Here is a 19,963-nt window from a genome sequence, read left to right as displayed (position 1 = left end):
GAGACAGGACTTGGAGGTGTTGTGATTGTGTTAGTGGTACAATACAATACACCAATTGGATCTCTATAATTAGTCAGTGCTGACTCCTAAGTTACCCATTTCCGGCCGGCAAGTGACATATCCATTTCCTGGAGTTTAATAATTATTTAAAGTACTGTGCACGATGAGTGACTTTGTGTGGAGTATCAAAAATGGGGATTTAGAAAAAGTCAAAGAATGCGTTGAAATTTCGGTGAGTTTTTACATAAATCAGTTTGTCCTTAACTTACAGAATGCAAGGATGGCAACACCCATCTTCTAGATACTGTACGGTAGAACTTCTAAAAGTCTCCCTCTCACATACTCGTGGATGCTTACTTGATGAGTTATTCATTTCATTAATTTTGGGGAGGATCTAAGTTGTCAAGAACATATTACATCAGTCTAAACTGTTGCGGACTTGGGGATCGTTAATGTCAATTCTGCTATAATATTAGCGTATTTATACCATTATAGCAGTAATAATACTGTTACTGTAAAAGTATACGTATCCATACGTACATGTTGTAGCCATCGTGCGTACATGTATGAGCTTCCAAATATAGATATTGACAATGACACACTTATAGTGCTTATAGACATGTTATTCACTCTTGTATGTACATGTACCTACATGTATGAGCCTCCAAATGCAGATAAAGGCAATAGCAACTTTATATATATATATATATATATATATATATATATATATATATATATATATATATATATATATATATATTGAAAGTAAAAGTATATATATTGATGGATATCTATGAAGAGGTACAGAGGAAAATACATTTGTAACAACTCGAGATAAGCAGATATCAGTGCAGGGCACTGTGTATGTAGTTTTGAAAATTACTGTTTAATAAACACACAAATTACAAGGATAAACTGTCGCAAAAGTCTTAACAGTTAATTTGGTTAAACTGGAGGGGAATTATATATGTTTAACTGTAGACCACACATGTAGCGGAGAGTAACACATTAATTCCATGAGTTTATAATCAGTTGTCCTCTCCCTTAGTTTGTCATGTGCTTTCCCAGAGATTTAGATCAATCCAAAGATTAAGTTTTAGATCGACCTAACTCCCTGGGGGTTCACGCTAAATTGCAGTCAGCCGAGCGGACACCATAGTTGATTACCCCCTTACAGCGTTTAGTAGGCGGGACAGACGCTTACGTAAGCCAGCCAAGCTGACAGTAATCTAGTGAGACTCCCCACAGGGATACATCAATCTAAAAATCTATGGAAATGGGGTGTAAGACTAGGTTCCCATACCTAGATCGATCTAACAGGATTGAACCATCGCTAAGGGGTTTTTCACTAAATGGCTTTCAGCTTAAGCAGTTTAGATGTCTGACTCGCCTACTGAAGCTGCTAAACAATAATTAATTACCCCCTAGCAGCTTGAGTAGACGTGACAGACATTTAAGCCGCTGAAGTTGATAGCAATTTAGCGAGAATCCTCTCTAAGATAGATCAATCCACAGTTAGTACGATATGGCCTAGGAATGGTCCCGAAATATATATATGGTATTTGAATGTTGACCATAAACCTACATGAACATTCCTTTGTCAGCCAGTCAATTGGGAGTAAGGTTATTATAGTGTAGTTCATACATGTATGTATTCTTATGCAAGCTAAATGCACCATAATCATTGTAAAAGAAATTTCATTCAAATGACCTTTTTTCAGAAGTGTGATGTAAACAGTGAAGTTGATGGAAGATACCCAATTCACTTTGCATCAGATTATGGACAGCTGAGTGTTATTGAATACTTAATTTCCAAAGGTGCTAAGGTTGATGTAAGTAAAAGGCCTTTCCTTTCATATCTATTCTTGATTTGTGTATTTAAGACTTATTGAAATAAATTCATCCAGTTTAACAAGACAAAAGTGCTGATCAAAGATGTATCAAGTGCCATTGTTGATAAAACCCAGTAAAGACAGGAATTTAAACTAACAATAAAATGATATCCAGAGATTTTTACTCTGATGCTTTATCTGTTACATAAGTTTCAAAAAATGGAAAGCTGTGTGAATCTGCAAATATCATGGTTTCCCACTTCTCAAAGCAAGTGTAGTATAACTGTAGGTGATTTTAATATTCCTTGACTAGTGTCCTTCAGATAATAAGAGTCTGTGTCCTGGGAATGCTCAATGTTGTATGTCTAGCTCTGGGTTAAGACGGCAGGTGTTCATAAGCTAATTTTGCAGTCAATTCCCTTTATTGCTTTTATTTTACAATTTCTTTTTTATAAAGACATTTGTAAATATGTGTGCTTTTAAAGGCCCTACTTACAATAAGAACAAAAAGGTCATGCCTCAGTCATTAAAGAATATCTCTTACAGGTGATGTTGAGGCAAGTGAGTCATTCAATACACTCTTAAACAAGCATGCCACTTTGCATGCTGCAGGGGTACAACCATGGCTTTTTTTTTTCATGAGAGTATAATCAGTCAGCATTTTTGCTTTTAAATTTTTAGAGGCTGATACTTGGAAAAGGACATTTACAAAAATATTCCCTGTTCTTTTTTCCTTAGGTTAATGATAAACATGGCATTTCCCCACTTCTAGCTGCAATCTGGGAAGGTCACACAGAATGTGTTAAATTACTAATAGAAAAGGTATGTACATTTTGTCATCATTTTTAGATACTAGTTAACTATATAAAGTAAACTGAGCTGATAAAGGTCACACATTCAAATTTGTTCCATATCTTTAAGTGGTTCGCACAATCAAAGCAACATACAGTTAGGCATCATTTGGTCTTTCACATTATCCAGTGCAGAAATATTTTTCAATGGTGGTCCAAGATTTTTTTTTTTTTTTAGGGACTGATGATTTTAACTGTTGCCTTCAATATATCATAAGTTTTCTAGCAAAATTTGAAGTTCAATTTATTCTTATAGGGTGCCAAGAAAGATGGCAAAGCACCAGACGGCCAGTCCTATGCAGCTTGTGCCGAAAAAGATGACATTAAAGCTCTTTTGCGATGAACAAAGTGACCTTTGAAGAATATTCAGTGACAGATGACACTCATGTTATACTGTTAATGACATTCATGTCACATCCAATGATGGCAGTTTGCATTGCCTGGTGATATCTATACAACATCATGCAAGAGTTCAGAAGTGGTGCATTCATGATGGAATATTTTATGATAATGACAAATCATTATATTTAGACAAGAAAATCTATCAGTATTGTGCAATAGATGTATTGTCTTGAGCAATTCAAATGTAAATGAATGTCATGATGGAAAAAGAAAAATGCTACATTATTAAAATTGTCTATAATTTTCACGAAGTTCCTTTTAGTGTGCTACGTTGCCTTTGCCTCAGTAGTGTATTCTTAAAAGATAGTCACAGCACTTTGGAACACTCAAATCTGGTGAAGTTGCTTATATATTCCAATGAAACAGTTTGCTTATGGACCAATGTAAATATTGTAGACTCCAGAGAAGTGGATTGCCAAGGAGGTTAATATTAAGTATATAATGTAGTTGACGAAAACAGCAGTTTTGAGACTTGTGTATGCAGGCTACGCTTGCTCGTTTTGCAGTAATAAAAATGCTCACTCTAAGCAAGACTTAATTTATACAATTTTAAGGTGCTTTCCCAGAGATTTAGATCGATCTAAAGATTAAGTTTTAGATCGACCTAACTCCCTGGGGGTTCACGCTAAATTGCAGTCAGCCGAGCGGGCACCATAGTTAATTACCCCCTTACAGCTTTTAGTAGGTGGGACAGACGCTTAAGCCGGCCAAGCTGACAGTAATCTAGTGAGACTCCCCACAGGGATAGATCGATCTAAAAATCTATGGAAATGGGGTGTTAATGTTTTTCTTAGTATTTTTTCCTACAGCTAATCAATAACATTTCAACTGGAACCAGAATTTTAAGTTTCCAAACTGACCTGTCATAGTGATTAGTCTGCAAATCTTTAACCATTTTATACTACTGACAAAACGTTCTCACAAACACGTAAATGCAATTAACTGACCCTATAAATGGTAAAAGGAACCTAAAATCATTGTTTGCAGTTTATGTGCCAATAAGATAGAGGGATAATACTATGAGAACTTTTAACTAACATCTCGTTTGTATGCACAGGTTTCTTTATCATAAAATAAAAGAAAATCTGTTTAGTATTTTTTTCACTTTATTTCCATTTTTAGTTTCTTTTAAACATAGTCCATGTTCATATTTGATACGACAGTTCTTAACGGTAAGATTTCTGGTAACGTGCACGAGCTCCTGGACCACCAAATTTCTTGGGTTCACAACGACGAGGATCAGCAACTAGCAGGGACTTGTCATACTGTGCTAGAATGTCCTTTATTTCCTTCTTTGAGGCCTCGTCAACATCTGAAAAGACAAAATTGCAAATTGCAACATATCTTGTCAATTTATAGATTAAAAAAAAAATATTTGAAACCTACAGACATTCAAGTATTACGTAATAAAACCTAATGCAATTTTATCAACCCTTAGGTCATTTCTAATTTCACTAGCATTAAACTGAACAGTATGTCAACTGTAATTTCAGTTTCATGCAGCCAAACACATTTACTGATCCGTTTTATTAAGAGGACTTGATGAAATACTTACATTTCTGATAGTAAGCCACAAGGGACTTTGAAATGGCTTGGCGGATAGCTGCAAAATGTTTCAATCAATAATTAATGGTCTGACCTAAAAAATGGCGCATTTTATACTATGGACAAATAGCTCTCATGCTGTATATAGCTAAGACTTTTTTTACCATCTTTACATGTATACCAGTTCCAAATAACAGAATCATTGTTTATAGGTAAAATGAGTTTGGGGGGAAAAAAAAAAAAAAGAAAGAAACCCAAATTCCTGAAAACCTACTTTTCACCTTAATAATTTCAGGACCTGTAATTGTTGCTCTCATAAGAAGTGGCGTCTCTTTTTACTTACCATAAACTTGTGCTACATGCCCACCTCCTTTAACACGGACTCTGATGTCAACACCAGAAAATCTGTCTTTACCAAGAAGTAGAACTGGTTCCTGGAGCTAACAGACAAATGGATATTTTCAGTAAACCTATACATTTACTATCTGGCCAGAAATAACATTTCAAATGACAAAACAAGCTCTCTAAAATTACATTTTCTTACTGAAAGTAAACCTCTTGAAAGAAGTTCATAAAGAAGACTTTGCAGTCTGGTAATCCAATACACTACATTACTTTCTACATGCAGCTTCATTTCTTCTCTGAATGGTTGATCTCAGACGACAAGAATTACATCATACAAAATTGGCTGTACAAAACTGCAAAGAAGTTTTGCAATATGGCATTTAAGTTACAAAAAGTAAGCTGTCTAAAATTAAAGGAAATGCACCAACCTTGTATCTCAGTGTCACAGGTTCTACCAGATCCAGTGGCTTGCCATTCACCTTGATCAAACCAACACCACGCTTACAGTGGGCAACTGCTGTGGCAGTTTTCTGAAAGGAAAATCACCACTTCTAAATTGAAATATCTTCTTCACAATGTTTTTCCAAGTCTTTACCCAACATTCTCATTTTATGTAAAGATGTATGCCATCAATTTAATTTTATACATATATAGAATCAGCATGCAAATATGGGTCTTATGGCACAGAGTGCAGAATGTTCATCTCTGAATGAGATCTATTTGAGAACCGGATTGACCCTGTGCCTTTTATACAGTGGTCTCATTGTGTAATGGAAAGAAACAACTTGAGCACACTTTTCTACCAGTCCACCCTGACATTAGGTGAGAATCTGATGAACACTAACAGTCAATAGCTCAGTACCTTTGCTCTATATATAGTAAGGGTACATTTGGGACAAATAACTACTTTCTTTCTTCTTGTTTTGACAGCCACCATAGATTATGTGAATAAATAGGGATTTGTGGAAGGTTTAGTTTATCCAGAAGAAACAGGGGAGAGGGTAGTTAAATTTTGAATATATCGAACTACACAAAGGTGCCTACACAAAGGTCTCGCACTCTTTCCCCAGACAAATGCTCTGTGCCTTGCAAAACTTTTGTCTTCCCCTCTTTCATTACAGTCAACCTTCATAAAGATCAACATACATTCAGACATACATCGTTTTTTTAAAGTAATGTTCTCATTAATCAAGCCTTTAAAAGAGGACTTAATACAAGACTAAAATTAGTTTAGTGGTAGATTCAATATCGAGAAGCAAGGCGATCAATGACAGTTAACCTGCTGTGGCATACGGCACCCTATCATGTCGATGAGATTGTACTAGAGCAGACAAGTCGAAGAGTAACTCACCTTACGCCCGAATACTTGCACCGATTGTATTTGGGGTTTAGTGGCCATCCTACAATACAAAACATAAAGTAAACGTCACGGGAGATCGTTTATTGGAAATGATAACATTAATTCAATGCCCAATTACAGAATTATCACGTAAAAAGGGTAGCTTTTTTGGCTTGATACCTATTTGAGTGTGGCAATGGCCTCCACAGTGCTTAAAAGAGGAAGTTAACAGGGTTGTCCTGAGTGGAATCAAAGTATTTTACTCTCAAATCCAAATTTTATTTCAAAGTCTATTTGAACATTTAAATGATACATCATGGAAAATTATAGAATTTTGTTAATAAACAAAGAAAAAAATTTCATCATTTAGCAAATTCGGTACTAAAAATATTCTTTGAATTTTCTCGTTAAGAGAGTATAAGAATTGAACAGGAAGTGACTACATGCCACAACAAGCCTCGTATTCGGTTATTATATCTTCAATTGAGCGGTTAACACAACACGACCTGAGCGATGTAGGGGGGCAAGGTCACGTAAATCTCAAACAAATTTTCGCGGGAAATATTTCTCTGCTGAAAGGTGAGTTGAAAAACAAGCGCTTTATTCACCAAATAGCGGTAAACGTTTTTGCATTTATCTTACTTGCTGAAATATTATGATGCTACTTTGACTTTTTTAATTTTTTTATTTAGAAGATAGTGACAGACAGAGAAATAAATCCAGACAAATTTGAACTTAGTCAGAGTCGGTATTCGGCTAGTTTTTTTTTTTAATTTTTACAATTTCATTTTTAGCATTCATAATTTGTTATCAGTGGCAACTGTAGTGCATGGTTTCATCATTAAAAACTTTCATTATCTATCAGCAGTTTTGTTTATTCTACTCTGTAATTTAAAGGCAGCTTTTCAACCAAGGCACCTCTCACCCAGCACCTCTTCCTCCAAACAAAATGGAAACTGAAGTGCCTCTGAATGACGCTAGATGCAAAGAAAATATAAGTCCAGAGGGACCAACAGTTTCAAAGAAATCTAGAATTGAACCTTCAGAGAAAAGGTAGATATAGGTGCACAGTACATGTACATCCGACAAAAACCTCCACTTGTCATGCCAGTTATACTTCGTACTAGCTGTGTCTGGTGATTAACAAGAATGGGAAACAGCAAAATTACAATTGTTGAGTTTGCTCAACAAAGTTTAATTTCAAAAGGTATTTAGTTAAATACAAAGTATAAAATAATAACCTTAACAGGCTAGTAAAAATGAGGGGTGGCATGAGAATAATTTAAATTTCATAACTTATGTTCAATAAGTTCACGGATAGCTGGTTCCCTACTGATAAAATGTATACTAGTACATAAGTCAACATACATATTTTGGCAGGACACATGTGGCCAAGTGTCCAACAGTTCGTGCTTGACAATCCCACACAATTATTTTGAAGTTGCTAGATATTGCATGCTTACACACAAGATCATTAATTTTATCTATAGGCATGAAGAATACAACTATCTGGATGCAATTCAACATATAATTGACCATGGGTCTAAAAAAGAAGACCGTACAGGAACAGGGACATTATCAGTGTTTGGTATGCAAATGAGATACAGCCTGAGAGATGGTAAGAATTTCTGCAATGATATGCTGTATTTTAATAGAAATATTTTTAATTTTAATTTCTTTTTTGAAAGTATTTTTTTATTATATATATCTTTTTTTTTTTTAGTTTTTAATTTGAATCTTAGCTCAGTGTACCTCCAGCTCCAATCATACATATTTTTAAAGCAAGATCATTGGCTATTTGCTGTTGTTTGGATAGTTAAATATACCAGTGCATATATGTTTTAGGTGTATTTCCTCTCCTCACTACTAAGCGAGTGTTTTGGCGTGGAGTAGCTGAAGAATTACTTTGGTTTGTGAAAGGGAGTACAAATGCGAAAGAGTTGTCTGATAAGAACATTCACATTTGGGACCAAAATGGCTCCAGGGACTTCCTTGATAAATCAGGATTAAAGCATAGAGAGGAAGGTAGATAGTTGTGTGCTGATATTTAGTTTAGACTAAGATCATAAACAAAATATTTCTATTAATTATAGACAGCTGTGATGATGTGACAAATGCATCATCCATCAGTTCAATTTCATTTAATTTTAGAAATCTCTGTGAACAGCTGCAAATCTGCTAATTTGGTCAAGTAAATTTTTTTATTGATATCATATTCATTTTAGGTGACCTAGGTCCAGTGTATGGTTTCCAGTGGAGACATTTTGGTGCAGAATATAAGGACATGCATGCCGACTACACTGGTCAGGGTGTGGACCAGCTTCAGGAGGTCATCAACAGAATCAAAACAAACCCTGACTGTAGAAGGATTATCATGTCTGCTTGGAATCCTCCAGGTAGGTATATTCAACCATATTCCTGAACAGGCAATTGGGATTGGTTCTCTACATTTTGAACAATTTTGATGAAATTGAAAAAAAGTATAATTTAATTTGTAAGTCAGCGTGAGGTGGGGGAAAGGACAGGACACGCAACAGCTGGAGAAGGATGATTAAATCAGATAGGTTATGGGTAGGGAACGTAAGAGAAACTGTTCATATCCAGCATCTGTTCTTTGCTTCATAAAAGAGTGAGAAGGAGAAAGATGAAAAATGTCTAAAACGGGTACAGAAAATGAAATGGGGCATACATTGGACATTATCCTTTCAGATTTACCCAAGATGGCTCTGCCGCCCTGCCATTCATTTGTTCAGTTTTATGTTTGTAATGGTGAGCTCTCCTGCCAGATGTATCAAAGATCTGGAGATATGGTAATATATACATATATTTCCACGATACTGGGTAACAACAATGGGTTTATCATCTTTGAAAGTCTGTTGAAACAGTGTCTGTCAAGAAAGCATGCTCACAAGATCAGCACCATGTTGAAATTTTGATGCCCATGTCCCATTTTTGTTACTTAGTATGGTGGATGTGCAGATATATATATATATATATATATATATATATATATATATATATATATATTTATTTATAAGGATGTTACTAGATCATTTAAATTTGTTCAGTTCTGTTTTGTCTTCATGATGTTCGTTTACAAAACACTAGTAATGTTTCATGTGAATTTTGATGTTGTCTAGCAATTCATTGTTGAAAATCACTCTTCATGTAATGCCCTGCTGTGTTTAATTTCATTTTCAGGGACTAGGGGTACCATTTAACATTGCAAGTTATTCCCTTCTCACATACATGATTGCTCATGTTACAGGCCTCAAGGTAAACAGGGGTTTAAAATTTATTTATAATTCATAGTATATGAGTGCATTCAGAAAAAGTGATCCGCAGACTAATAGTAACAGTAGCAACTTCTTACGTCTAGCTGTACTCTTCATTTCATTATTATTATTTTTTTTTTTGGATGCACTTTAGATTTCAAATACAAAGTTGACTTTTAAGCATAAACAATTTTAAGATGCATCTGAGGTCAAATTTTTGTCACAAAAGTCATCCAAATGCTACCACAGTTTCAAATAGCATTATGTCATACGTAACTTACAGAAATAACCACAGATATTGTTTCAAATTTACCTGAAAATGATATTTGATTGCATATTTTCTGCCTGCTTCATATTTATGACTAAAATTTGAAGAAGGTATAGTTTTAAAGCTCTTTTATAACTGATCAAGTGATAAATTTGGTTTATCCTTCGGCATGTTGCATTACTGGGAATCCACACTTGGTTCAAATGTATCTTTAAAATGAAAACATTTTTCCATCATATTTCAGCCTGGAGAATTTGTGCATACCCTGGGAGATGCTCATGTTTATGTGAATCATATTGCTGCTTTGAAAGAACAGGTATTTATCCTCACTATTTTTAATTTGATGTGGAAATAATTCATGAAATGTTAATAAATTTATTGTATGGAATGGATGAGGGTTTTTTGGAGAAATCAAGCTGTAGTTTAAAAGATCTGAAAGCTGTGGCCATTTTGGTGGTTGATTGAGCTTTGCTTTGATTTCTGTTAGATTTAGATCCAATGCATGTCAGCTTTTTCATTTTCATGTAGTCATGTATACCTCCTTATCAAACTGAACTGTAGTGGACACAAGTTCATCCATCAGTAAGCTAAACAGATGAGCACTGAATGAAAATGCAGCCATCATCAATTGATAAGAGTAGGACGCAACAAATGATGTTTTGACTGTAATTGATAAATAAATAATAAGCAATTTGAAGTCAAGTATGAAGTCATTTTTTGTCCAATAACAAAGCTCGTTGTATGTTATACTGATAAGGATATATTTAATTTGCCTATCCAATGGACAGAAGTGCAGAGGATGTCATGAGCAAATCCATTCCTCCCCCTCAAGAGGTGCACGTGTATTTTTTGGTCTCACACTGTGTAATCACACTTATTTACATAACATTTTAAGAGTAAATTCATACATTCCTAAAAGAGTCCTGCAAATGTACCATCTTTGCTCAATATTCTAAAACCACAACATGGATATCAGAGATTTTGATGCCGTTCCCTTGTATGACAGCATGGGGTTCAGACTTTGAACTGAGCATTTGTTAATGAATCAAATACCAGTGACGGTCAGAGTGATAAGTGCTTCATTTAAATTCATTTAAATAGAAATTTGGAAATGAAGTAGCTGGCATGCATCCAAACTTAACCTCAATGTACCATTGGTCCTGCAAACCTTTACAATCTCTAGCAAGATGCCTTCAAAGAAACTAGGGTATATGCATTCATGCTTTTTGTTTAAAATGCATTTTCCATTTTCTTTTCAGTTGAGCAGAGAACCACGCCCTTTTCCAAAATTGACCATCAAGAGAAATGTACAAAACATAGATGATTTTCTTTATGAAGATTTTGAATTGGAGGGATACAAACCACATGCCAAAATTGCCATGGAAATGGCCGTTTGATTTGTTAGAGAACAATACTGACCATCTCCTCACTACAATCAGTTAGTGGTCTTTGGATTTTGGTCTTTGGACTAATTGACCATAAAGTTAGTTATGACCAGTGTTAGAAATTAAGGCTGGACCGTCTGCCTGGGGCTAACAACTTTCAGAACGGGCTGAGAAGTTTTCCCACCCGGCAGACATTCAGTCCAGATACTTTTCAAGATGGCTGGACTTGCGGTCCAGCAACTAATTTTCCTAAGAGGCAAACACTTGTTATGACCAAGACCATAATAAGTTGTTGATTTCAACTTGACCCCCGATCCCCTATGCAAAGATGGTTTACAAAGACGTGTGTTTACAAAGTTTTTCACTTTTTGTGTTGAGAGCACCTCTCATTTTCTGATACGCATACAAAGCTTATGAATCTTGTTAGATCTGAAGAAAACTTGTTATAAATATGTGCAGGGAACTTACACCTGAAAAACATAACGGTGTCCTTTAAATATTAGGGATTAATCTCGTTTTCGAGAGAAAGCTTTATAAGTGGTATTTAACCAATTCTTTCATAATTACCACATAGAGGTTTTTATTAGATCTGGTTTAGGTTAAGGTGTTTGTGTAAATCTAATATAATCCACCAAAATATGTTTCACTTTTAAATACAGAAAGATTGCACAGTAACATGATTTTACCAATGCTAGTTTGTAGTATCTTTTGACCAATTCTATGTTTAAAAATAATGAAAATTTTCCCATTATTTCATAAAGCCTTTGTGCTCTTAGTTTTTTCCAAAGTGAAAAGTCCAGATTATATAAAGTTTCTAATATAAATGAATAAAATATTTTAAAGTTTGTGTACATCCTAATTTTTCCAGTTCTAAATAATATACTGGGAGCCATACAAATAAAGCAGTTACTTAACTTCATATTTTACAAAGAGAATTGCATTTTGAAAGGAAAATTTTAATAAATTTACTGCCCCTCAACCTGGAAGATTTACAGAAATTCTAACCTACATGATTTTAAAAAAATCTAGAAGTTCACACTTGACTCCACATTCCAATATCTGCAATGCAATGAGTCCAGAAAATGAAATCCACATGCTCAATCTTTTTCTCTTCTGCTGTTCACATTCATTCATGGTAATGATTTTGATGAAAAGAATAACGACTGTTATGACATGTCTGCATCTTCACTACTGGTTTCAAGTCTATGATTCATTTCTATTCCTGATAATGGCACAGTTGCACCTGTTTCAGTCTGAAATATAAAAAAAAATTATGTAAGCAGTGAAATAAACCTTGCAATTAATTTCATATTTGATTGTTGTACGCACAGTGTGTGCCTTTAACATGATTTTGAATTCACCTTGGTTATAAAATAAAACACTTTGTATTCTTTTATCTTACAAGTTGCTGAATAGATCACATCTCATCTGGGAGAAATATCAAACTGCAATAATGTTTTATATTAAGTAACATCAGTAAGGCATTCCAATGACATAAATAATGTTTTGTGTCAAAGATACATGTGATGAACAAAAATAAAATTGACATAAATATGAGACACTTTGTACAGGAATTTCACAGAAAAAATATAGCAGACAAATCAAGTTAATACATCTTGGTGTAAATACCTACCTGAAAGAGGACCCTCCTTTCAGGACAATTTGAACTCATGTGTGCTCTACAAAACCTCTCATGGTCCCCACAACATACCGCTGTGGAATCAAATGAGGATTCAGCACCATCAGAAAGTTTATTAGGAGAAGCAAAAGGATTTTGAACATTTTCAAGTTTATGTGGACTAGCACAGCCAACGCCTTCAAACTGTGATAATTGTTGTGTTACACCAAGTAAACCACCTTCATCTACTGCTAGTATAACCCATATAACATCTGTAAAAAAAGGAAATTGGCTAAATTTCATCCTCACGCATTGTCAAATCAAATTCATTGAAAATCTATTTTATCTGTCAATGACTGTTTTAATTTCTTAAATTTATTTCAAACATTTCTTCTGCTTCATGTAACCAATAAATCAACTGCGATGCATACATACAGTCCATTCAAATTACACAACAGAAGAATTAATTTTGTAGTTTTCAACTGAAATTTCACTGACTGCATTTCAGAAGCAGACTTTTTGAAAGTTTTAAGCTGGTAAAGTTTTTTTTTCTTTTGGTTTGTTCATTTGTATCCACTCGATTAACATTTATGCTTCATAAATTATTGGACTTCACAAAAGCAATTACAACATTCAATTATGATTATTATTAGTATTATCATTGTAAAATCTGTGGTATATAAAAAGTCAATTACCTCCAAAATACATTCCAGTTGGTGTAGTCATCCTCCATTTCCCTTGATATGTCCCCACGGCTGAAGGACTAAACATCTCTATACTAACATCAGTCATCTCTCCAGGCCTCAATGGCTCTACTACAGCCCTCTCCACATTGCCCAGCTGATCTCCACTAATAAACTTTAGGGCACATAGAGGTGGCCACTGTTCATCCCCTGAAATGATACAAATTTGAAGGTTTAGACTTCTCATCTTGGAAAGAAACTGTGCTCTACAAACAAATTTGCTCAAAAATTATTTTTTTCAATCTTATTCATGGTTTCCAAAATTTCACCATGACAATTCTTTTAAAAAGTAAAAGCTGAAAACATACTATTTTAGATGAAGACCATTTTCAAATCTAAGAGCAAGTTTTTTTTAAAACTGAAATGCTGATCTGGATGTAATTCAACTAGACGACATTCAGTCCCACAGTTATATCCATCATCTACACCAATTCCACTAAAACCCTATGGTATGAACTCATATTTATGGGGTTTTATATGAGATGGTCAGTCAACTGCAGGTTTTTTTCATATCAGCAATGAAGAGATTAACAGCTGTTCATTATAAAACAGCAACTAACAAGTCATGATGGCTGTCAGTTAATGTCGTGTTCACATCACTTATTAAGAAAACTGCCTTAATTAAAAAAACAGGCAACACATGAATAAAGAGTTTAACAAGGCAGCAAAGCTGTCAAACATACAGGCATAAAGCAGAAAATGGCAAAAACAATATAGGATTTTTGTTGATTTTGATGCAATTTAACATTATGTTTAACCAGAGATGCCTATCGTTACGATTTGGCCGTATTTTGTACGGATTTGACAATAAAATACGATGTTACGGAAGAATAGTTTTGAAATACGTTTTATTAGGGTATATTTAATATAACCATTGATTGAATTGTTTGTTTTTGTTTATACCGTAGTAAGTAGAGTCCACAAGACAATAGCGGAAGTGTCGTATCTAACTATCCAATCATGTCTAGTGTAAGTAATCTATGTAGGGACTGACGCATGCGTATTGAAAAGATCACCAGTTTCATTCTGCTACACACGTGTTGTCAGAAATGGCGGAGTAGCGTAAAGGCGAAGAAAATGACAAAAGCGCGAAGAAACGGAGCCAAAACTTTATCCCCAGCTACACATTACAGTGGCCTTGCTTAAAGGCAAGCAAACAAGGCAGTTGTCATACGTATTGCGAAGTGTGCCGCGTGGACATTTCCATCGCGCACGGTGGCCGGGATGACTGCCGCCGACATGTGCAGTCGAAGAAACACGCTGAATATGCCAAGTTGGCGAAGGCCGCAGTCAGCTCAAACATGAGCAAGTTCTTACAAAAGACGACTCAACTGAAATATAATGTGATTGATGCGGAGGTTGCCTTCGTCGATCTCTGTGTGGAACAAAATCTCCCATTTTCAATTATGGACAAAATAACAGCCATATGTAAAACCAAGTTCAGTGACTCTGAAATCGCCAAATCGTTTGCATGCGGGCGCTCAAAAAAACAAATCAAGATCAGGGAATGCTGGGGCCAGGAGTTACACCAGGAAACAACTAGATAGCCTTAAATCCTGTTATGTTGAATCACTCAGTAAGCATGTGTAGAGAAATAAACAATAGGGAAACCTCTAGGAGTGTGATCATGCTTTAGTTTTAGAAACTAGTGCATCATACAGTTGCTAGCACAGGACAATTTAATTTCTACACATTTAGACTTTGCAAATATTTCATTCTATGAATTGTCTTGTAGAAAATCTTTAACTTAATTTTCTATAGTAAATCATTTATCTTAAAAAAGTTACCAATTGATAAACGAAGTGACAAGTTGGACGAACTATAAAGCTGTGGTTTTATTAACAACTTTTTACAGTGAATGTGTAATTTGTTAAATCATACAATGAATTTAATCTGTGAATAATAAAATTGTGTATCAATAAATTCTGATGAAATAAATAATGATTATCCTAAACTTTTTACCATTTCATTCATTGTTTTTTCATAAATAAGGAAAAATAAAAAAATAAAGTAGTGCTTAATAACATTTAATGATTTAAATAAGGTGTTGATTAATTGGATTTGTGTTACTGAAAGTTATTAGAAAATACTGAAAATTTTACCAAAAGTCCTGATTTTAACATTTTTAGGTAGGCATCTCTGGTTTAACATCACAGCCACCAACAATTTCTGAATATGTATGAATGGTTACTTGGACATTCTGAAAATCTAACTATTATAGGGCATCAGGCCCTAAAAAAAATGCCAATATGTGAACAAGTTGTGAATATTTGTTCATTGTGTCTGTATATAAAAAGTGATGATCTTGTCAAACTCACAATATAACAACTCCAATATGATAATTTATAATGCATCACTTAGTGTATTTTTTGGTTAATGTAGTTGTTGGTGGAGCCCAATGTCATCCATTCCAGTCAATGAAACCATTCATTTAAGCATAATTTCAACAGTGCAAGATCATGTGTTCAATTTATAAAATACCCGTACTGTAGATGTGGTAGCTTCTTGGATTAAACTGCCACATCACTGTTCTACTTAATGTTAAATTATTTTAAATTTATCATAAACTTTTGGAACATTAGTAAATATACCTAATACATAAAAAATTGCAAGGTTAGTAATGCAGTTTAAGTACTAGTAATGCACTTCAGTCAGTTATATTAACATTTATTTCGTTACATTGGCAATTTACAATATTTATGTAAACAATGTTTTTTTAATCTTATATCTATTTTGGACTATGCTATACCTGTATTCTGAATCCTCCACGTCTTTACAAATTTAATATTTGGTGGCACAGACTCTCCTTCTCCTATTGTGATGTCGCGTACTAAAGACATACTGGGAAGCTTATCTTTCGGCTGGTCATAGTCATAGTATGAACAGATTGCTGCCTGTAGATTCCTAAAAATATATATCATAAAGGGAAGAGTGAACAACATATCTTGCTTTCTGTCAAATTCTTTTAGGATTTGTGAGATAGGATTTAAAATTTATAGCAGTAGTGCAGACTGAGAGAAACTACAGACACAGGAAAAAAATACATAAAAAAGTCAAGAAAAAGAAACAATATAAAACAGCTGGATGCTATAACCAGTGGTTGACTCACCATTGAGAAGAAATATATGAAACTACACATTGACTTCACAGTACTGTCTGGTGTAATAAGGACAACACTGTTGTGATGCACAGGTTGTATGAGATAGCAACAAAGTTACAACTGTTAGACAAGTTGGACAAAATAAAATAACAAGAAAAGGTCATATTTCTGACGAAAAAAATATCCATCCTAAAAACAAAGTATCAAAGCTCAAATCAAAGATAAACTACCTTGAAGAACAGTAAGAATGAAATAACATATTATACACAGGATAAAAGACCAGGGGATTGAAGAGAATGAGAGCTGAAAAGAAGCCAAAGGAAAGACAAAGGTATTTATGAAAGAGGTATTAGAAATAGACCGAGCCAACAAAGAAAACATGGTGATCAAATGTGCACATTGTCTACATTCGCCCTGAAGAATCCCACTCCTGAAAATTGTCAAATTTAATAACTACAAAGACAGGGAGACTATTCTAAGGAGAGCCAAAGAAATTATTAGAGGTAATAGAAAAATGAATGTGACACAAGGTTCTCCAAGAAACATGAAAGAAGTAAATAGGAAATCTGCTCCCTTCTTTTTGCAGGCAAGAGCAGAGAGGAAAACAGCTTTTGTGAATTATGACAAGCTTGTTATCAATAGGAAAAAGTAGATGAATGAAGATACAGTCAAACAAAAGAAAGATAGGAATCAGGCCAAGGCGATTCAAAAAATAAAAAAAGATACCAATAAAAAAAGATAACCTTCAATGCATCATTAGGAACACAATGGGTTGAAAAACTTCACAAGAAAAGTGAGAACTAGTTCTTACAAAAATAGGAATCCTGAGTTGCTTATATTGTAAGCACGAATTTGAACTATTTATAATAAATTTTATATTATATCTTTTGTTTTTGAGGTAACGCTATGGACATGTATGAAACTCAGCCACTCCCCATCCACAATACCAGTCGATAACTTTGAAAATCTTTGATGGCCATTGCCATTGTATTTACGTGGATTCTATCACATTCAGCCATAAATATTACAATTATGACCTTTTTGTGGAATGTCTTCAATAAACCCTTTCTGGCAATCACGAATACTCTTACCAATTGTTCATATCCAGAAAAAAAGCACATCCTTGCGGATTCAGCTGATTATCAAGAACTCTTTGGAACTCGGATATCAGGACCTCCTTGTCTGTGGTACCTAAACAGCTAAACTGCTGCACAAAATTGGCTTCCAAGTCGCTATCCACCTCCATCGTACGCCAAACGGTACGGTAACATTCAACGTTTTTCTTTCTGTGAGTGTCAAATATATATATTCAAGATTTTTTTCATCAAGTAACATTGACATTACCTTGCCACAACAACGTTGTGTGACGTCACCGTCACCAAACTGCGCATGCTAGTTTCGAAATGCATTGTGGGTTCTTCATGTAAATTAGCCATGTGCGGAAGATAACAATTGTAAACATAAAAGAACTGACGTATTTGAATAAAACCGATATTTGTTTATATCAGCTTCCCAGCTAAGATTAAAAAATAATTAAAAGTGTAAGTAGTCGTCATTACAAATATAAACCAAGTTGATTTATATGTTTTCCAATTTGTGTAACCCACAATTTTTTCACAAACTTTGAAAAAAAAGTTCGGTGTCTACCCATCGACGACAGTCTCGGGTGCGCCGGTTGTTTTAGTCTTTCACTCTTTAATAAAGTTTCTGGAATCTTAATCTAAGGATGCTTTACTCTAAAACAAAGGATGTACATGTATTTCGAGATACTATCATAGTGGACATATATTTATGTCATATAATATGTAGTAATTTATAAATTACTTTTTTAATAAAATTATTTTAAAGTTTGGAAAAAAATATCGAGGCGTCTGAGTTATAATCTTATTGCATTAACCTCTATGTGTATGTCATTTATTGGAAAGAACTTCAGTTAGGTTTAAAGGATGCTTTCAGTTGTAAAGTGAGTAACTTCAATTATCGTTTCATCTCGATCTCCTGCTGTATAAAATTAGGCTCAGCGTTGAATGTATATTAATTGGCTTCAATATTTCTTACTATTATATTTTATATGCTTCTTTTTGAATATAGTATATATTGTCAGATTTGGTCAGTCGCACCCATAGCGAGATTGCTGTACCGGCCTCTCTTAGAAGACACCAGAAAAATAAGTGTCGGGTTCAGTTACAGTCGAGTGAATAGATCTATCTCTGTAAAGCGAAACAAGATGTTGTAACCATAGTGCGATAACTACGACTTTGAATTCGTTCAGAATTATTATAAAGGGAGACCAAAATATCTATTTAAAGTGAAAAACACAAATTTAAGAGATAAATTTTAAATAACTGCGTATTTGACGAGCGTAACATTAGAATCGTCCTTATACATGTACCATCCCTTTTTAACTTCTCTAATATAATTACTCTATTACGTGTTTCTATATACATATGGTCTTTACATGTTTTGAAATAGATTAAACTTTTCTGCATAAACTCAAATTTTGCTTCTTTTCATTCTTTTTGTTGTCAGGATTACCTACATGAATTTTGACAGACCTACCTATTTGGGCATGAGAAATATATACCTACATGGATGTTGTCTCGCTGTTTTCAGCTGAGGGTGACTCATGTGCACCCCCTTATATGTTTTTAATTTGATTTTGCAACCTTGTTTAGATTTTCACAAAGACCTAGATTGCATTTAACGGGAAATAATGAGTTTGGCGATTTACAGTCTGTATATCTTTAACAAACCGGATTTGTTAAGTCAAACTTTGTTGTTCGCTTTTTTGTATCTTTTTACATACTTTTGTCATGTTTAATAAATTGCAGACCCAGCTGAGAAAAGTGATATCAGGGCATAGTTTCGGTAGATATCATTCTTCTGAGGTCCGAAAAACAACCGAAACCAATATACTTTACTGAATTTTTTTGTGTTAATCTATGCAATGACTTTAGTTCTCATTATATTTGAATTGAAGTTCATTCTAAAATCGCTTGAAAAAAAAAGAAAGAAACCATTAGGCTCCTGAGGCTTCATTTGCAAATAGCGGAGGCACGAATAAAAATCACCACATTACTTAATTTAGAAAAAAATTAAAAACCAGAGACTTTTTTAGGGGGGGGGGGGGGGGCTGCGTAGCCTATTGCATAAGTAGGCTTACCTAATTATGAGATAAGTTTCCTTAACATGATCAGCAAAGCTTATTTGTAGGTTGTTTTGAATTGATGTGAATATAATGAAATTTAACACTAAAGCTT

At 34.3% G+C, this 19,963-nt stretch overlaps 4 protein-coding genes across 5 annotated transcripts; 2 read left to right on the top strand and 2 right to left on the bottom strand.

The window, feature by feature from the left end:
- Positions 1–59: 59 nt before the first annotated feature.
- On the top strand, positions 60–3,612 carry LOC106163840 (myotrophin homolog). Its single transcript, XM_013541532.2, has 4 exons — positions 60–232; positions 1,722–1,832; positions 2,571–2,654; positions 2,940–3,612. The coding sequence occupies exons 1-4, from the start codon at positions 164–166 to the stop codon at positions 3,024–3,026; spliced, it is 351 nt and encodes a 116-aa protein (XP_013396986.1). The 5' UTR covers positions 60–163; the 3' UTR covers positions 3,027–3,612.
- Positions 3,613–4,173: 561 nt separating this feature from the next.
- LOC106164936 (small ribosomal subunit protein uS9) lies at positions 4,174–6,637 on the bottom strand. The gene is made up of 6 exons (XM_013542986.2): positions 6,495–6,637; positions 6,327–6,375; positions 5,404–5,505; positions 4,974–5,070; positions 4,641–4,688; positions 4,174–4,397 (listed from the first exon to the last, which is right to left on the bottom strand). Exons 2-6 carry the CDS (start codon positions 6,372–6,374, stop codon positions 4,252–4,254), a joined length of 441 nt encoding a protein of 146 aa, XP_013398440.1. The 5' UTR covers position 6,375; positions 6,495–6,637; the 3' UTR covers positions 4,174–4,251.
- Positions 6,638–6,711: 74 nt separating this feature from the next.
- On the top strand, positions 6,712–12,093 carry LOC106163878 (thymidylate synthase). Its single transcript, XM_013541587.2, has 9 exons — positions 6,712–6,893; positions 7,212–7,367; positions 7,805–7,932; positions 8,160–8,339; positions 8,540–8,710; positions 9,024–9,124; positions 9,516–9,590; positions 10,102–10,173; positions 11,117–12,093. Exons 2-9 carry the CDS (start codon positions 7,264–7,266, stop codon positions 11,252–11,254), a joined length of 969 nt encoding a protein of 322 aa, XP_013397041.2. The 5' UTR covers positions 6,712–6,893; positions 7,212–7,263; the 3' UTR covers positions 11,255–12,093.
- On the bottom strand, positions 11,806–18,154 carry LOC106163879 (protein ILRUN). Of its 2 annotated transcripts, none has more exons than XM_087015582.1 (5): positions 18,048–18,154; positions 16,353–16,507; positions 13,556–13,753; positions 12,876–13,132; positions 11,806–12,495 (listed from the first exon to the last, which is right to left on the bottom strand). In XM_087015582.1, exons 1-5 carry the CDS (start codon positions 18,137–18,139, stop codon positions 12,409–12,411), a joined length of 789 nt encoding a protein of 262 aa, XP_086871708.1. In that variant the 5' UTR covers positions 18,140–18,154; the 3' UTR covers positions 11,806–12,408. The 2 variants fall into 2 exon arrangements, with proteins under 2 accessions (XP_086871708.1, XP_013397044.1); XM_013541590.2 differs by having other exon boundaries at positions 17,795–18,093.
- Between the last annotated feature and the right edge of the window lie 1,809 nt (positions 18,155–19,963).

This window comes from Lingula anatina, chromosome 1 (assembly GCF_051362555.1).
Source record: "Lingula anatina isolate TDL-2025a chromosome 1, LinAna3.0, whole genome shotgun sequence".
Lineage (NCBI taxonomy): Eukaryota > Metazoa > Brachiopoda > Lingulata > Lingulida > Lingulidae > Lingula > Lingula anatina.
The sequence above is the reverse complement of the archived record's forward strand: the minus strand, read 5'-3'. Positions and strand labels throughout refer to the sequence as shown.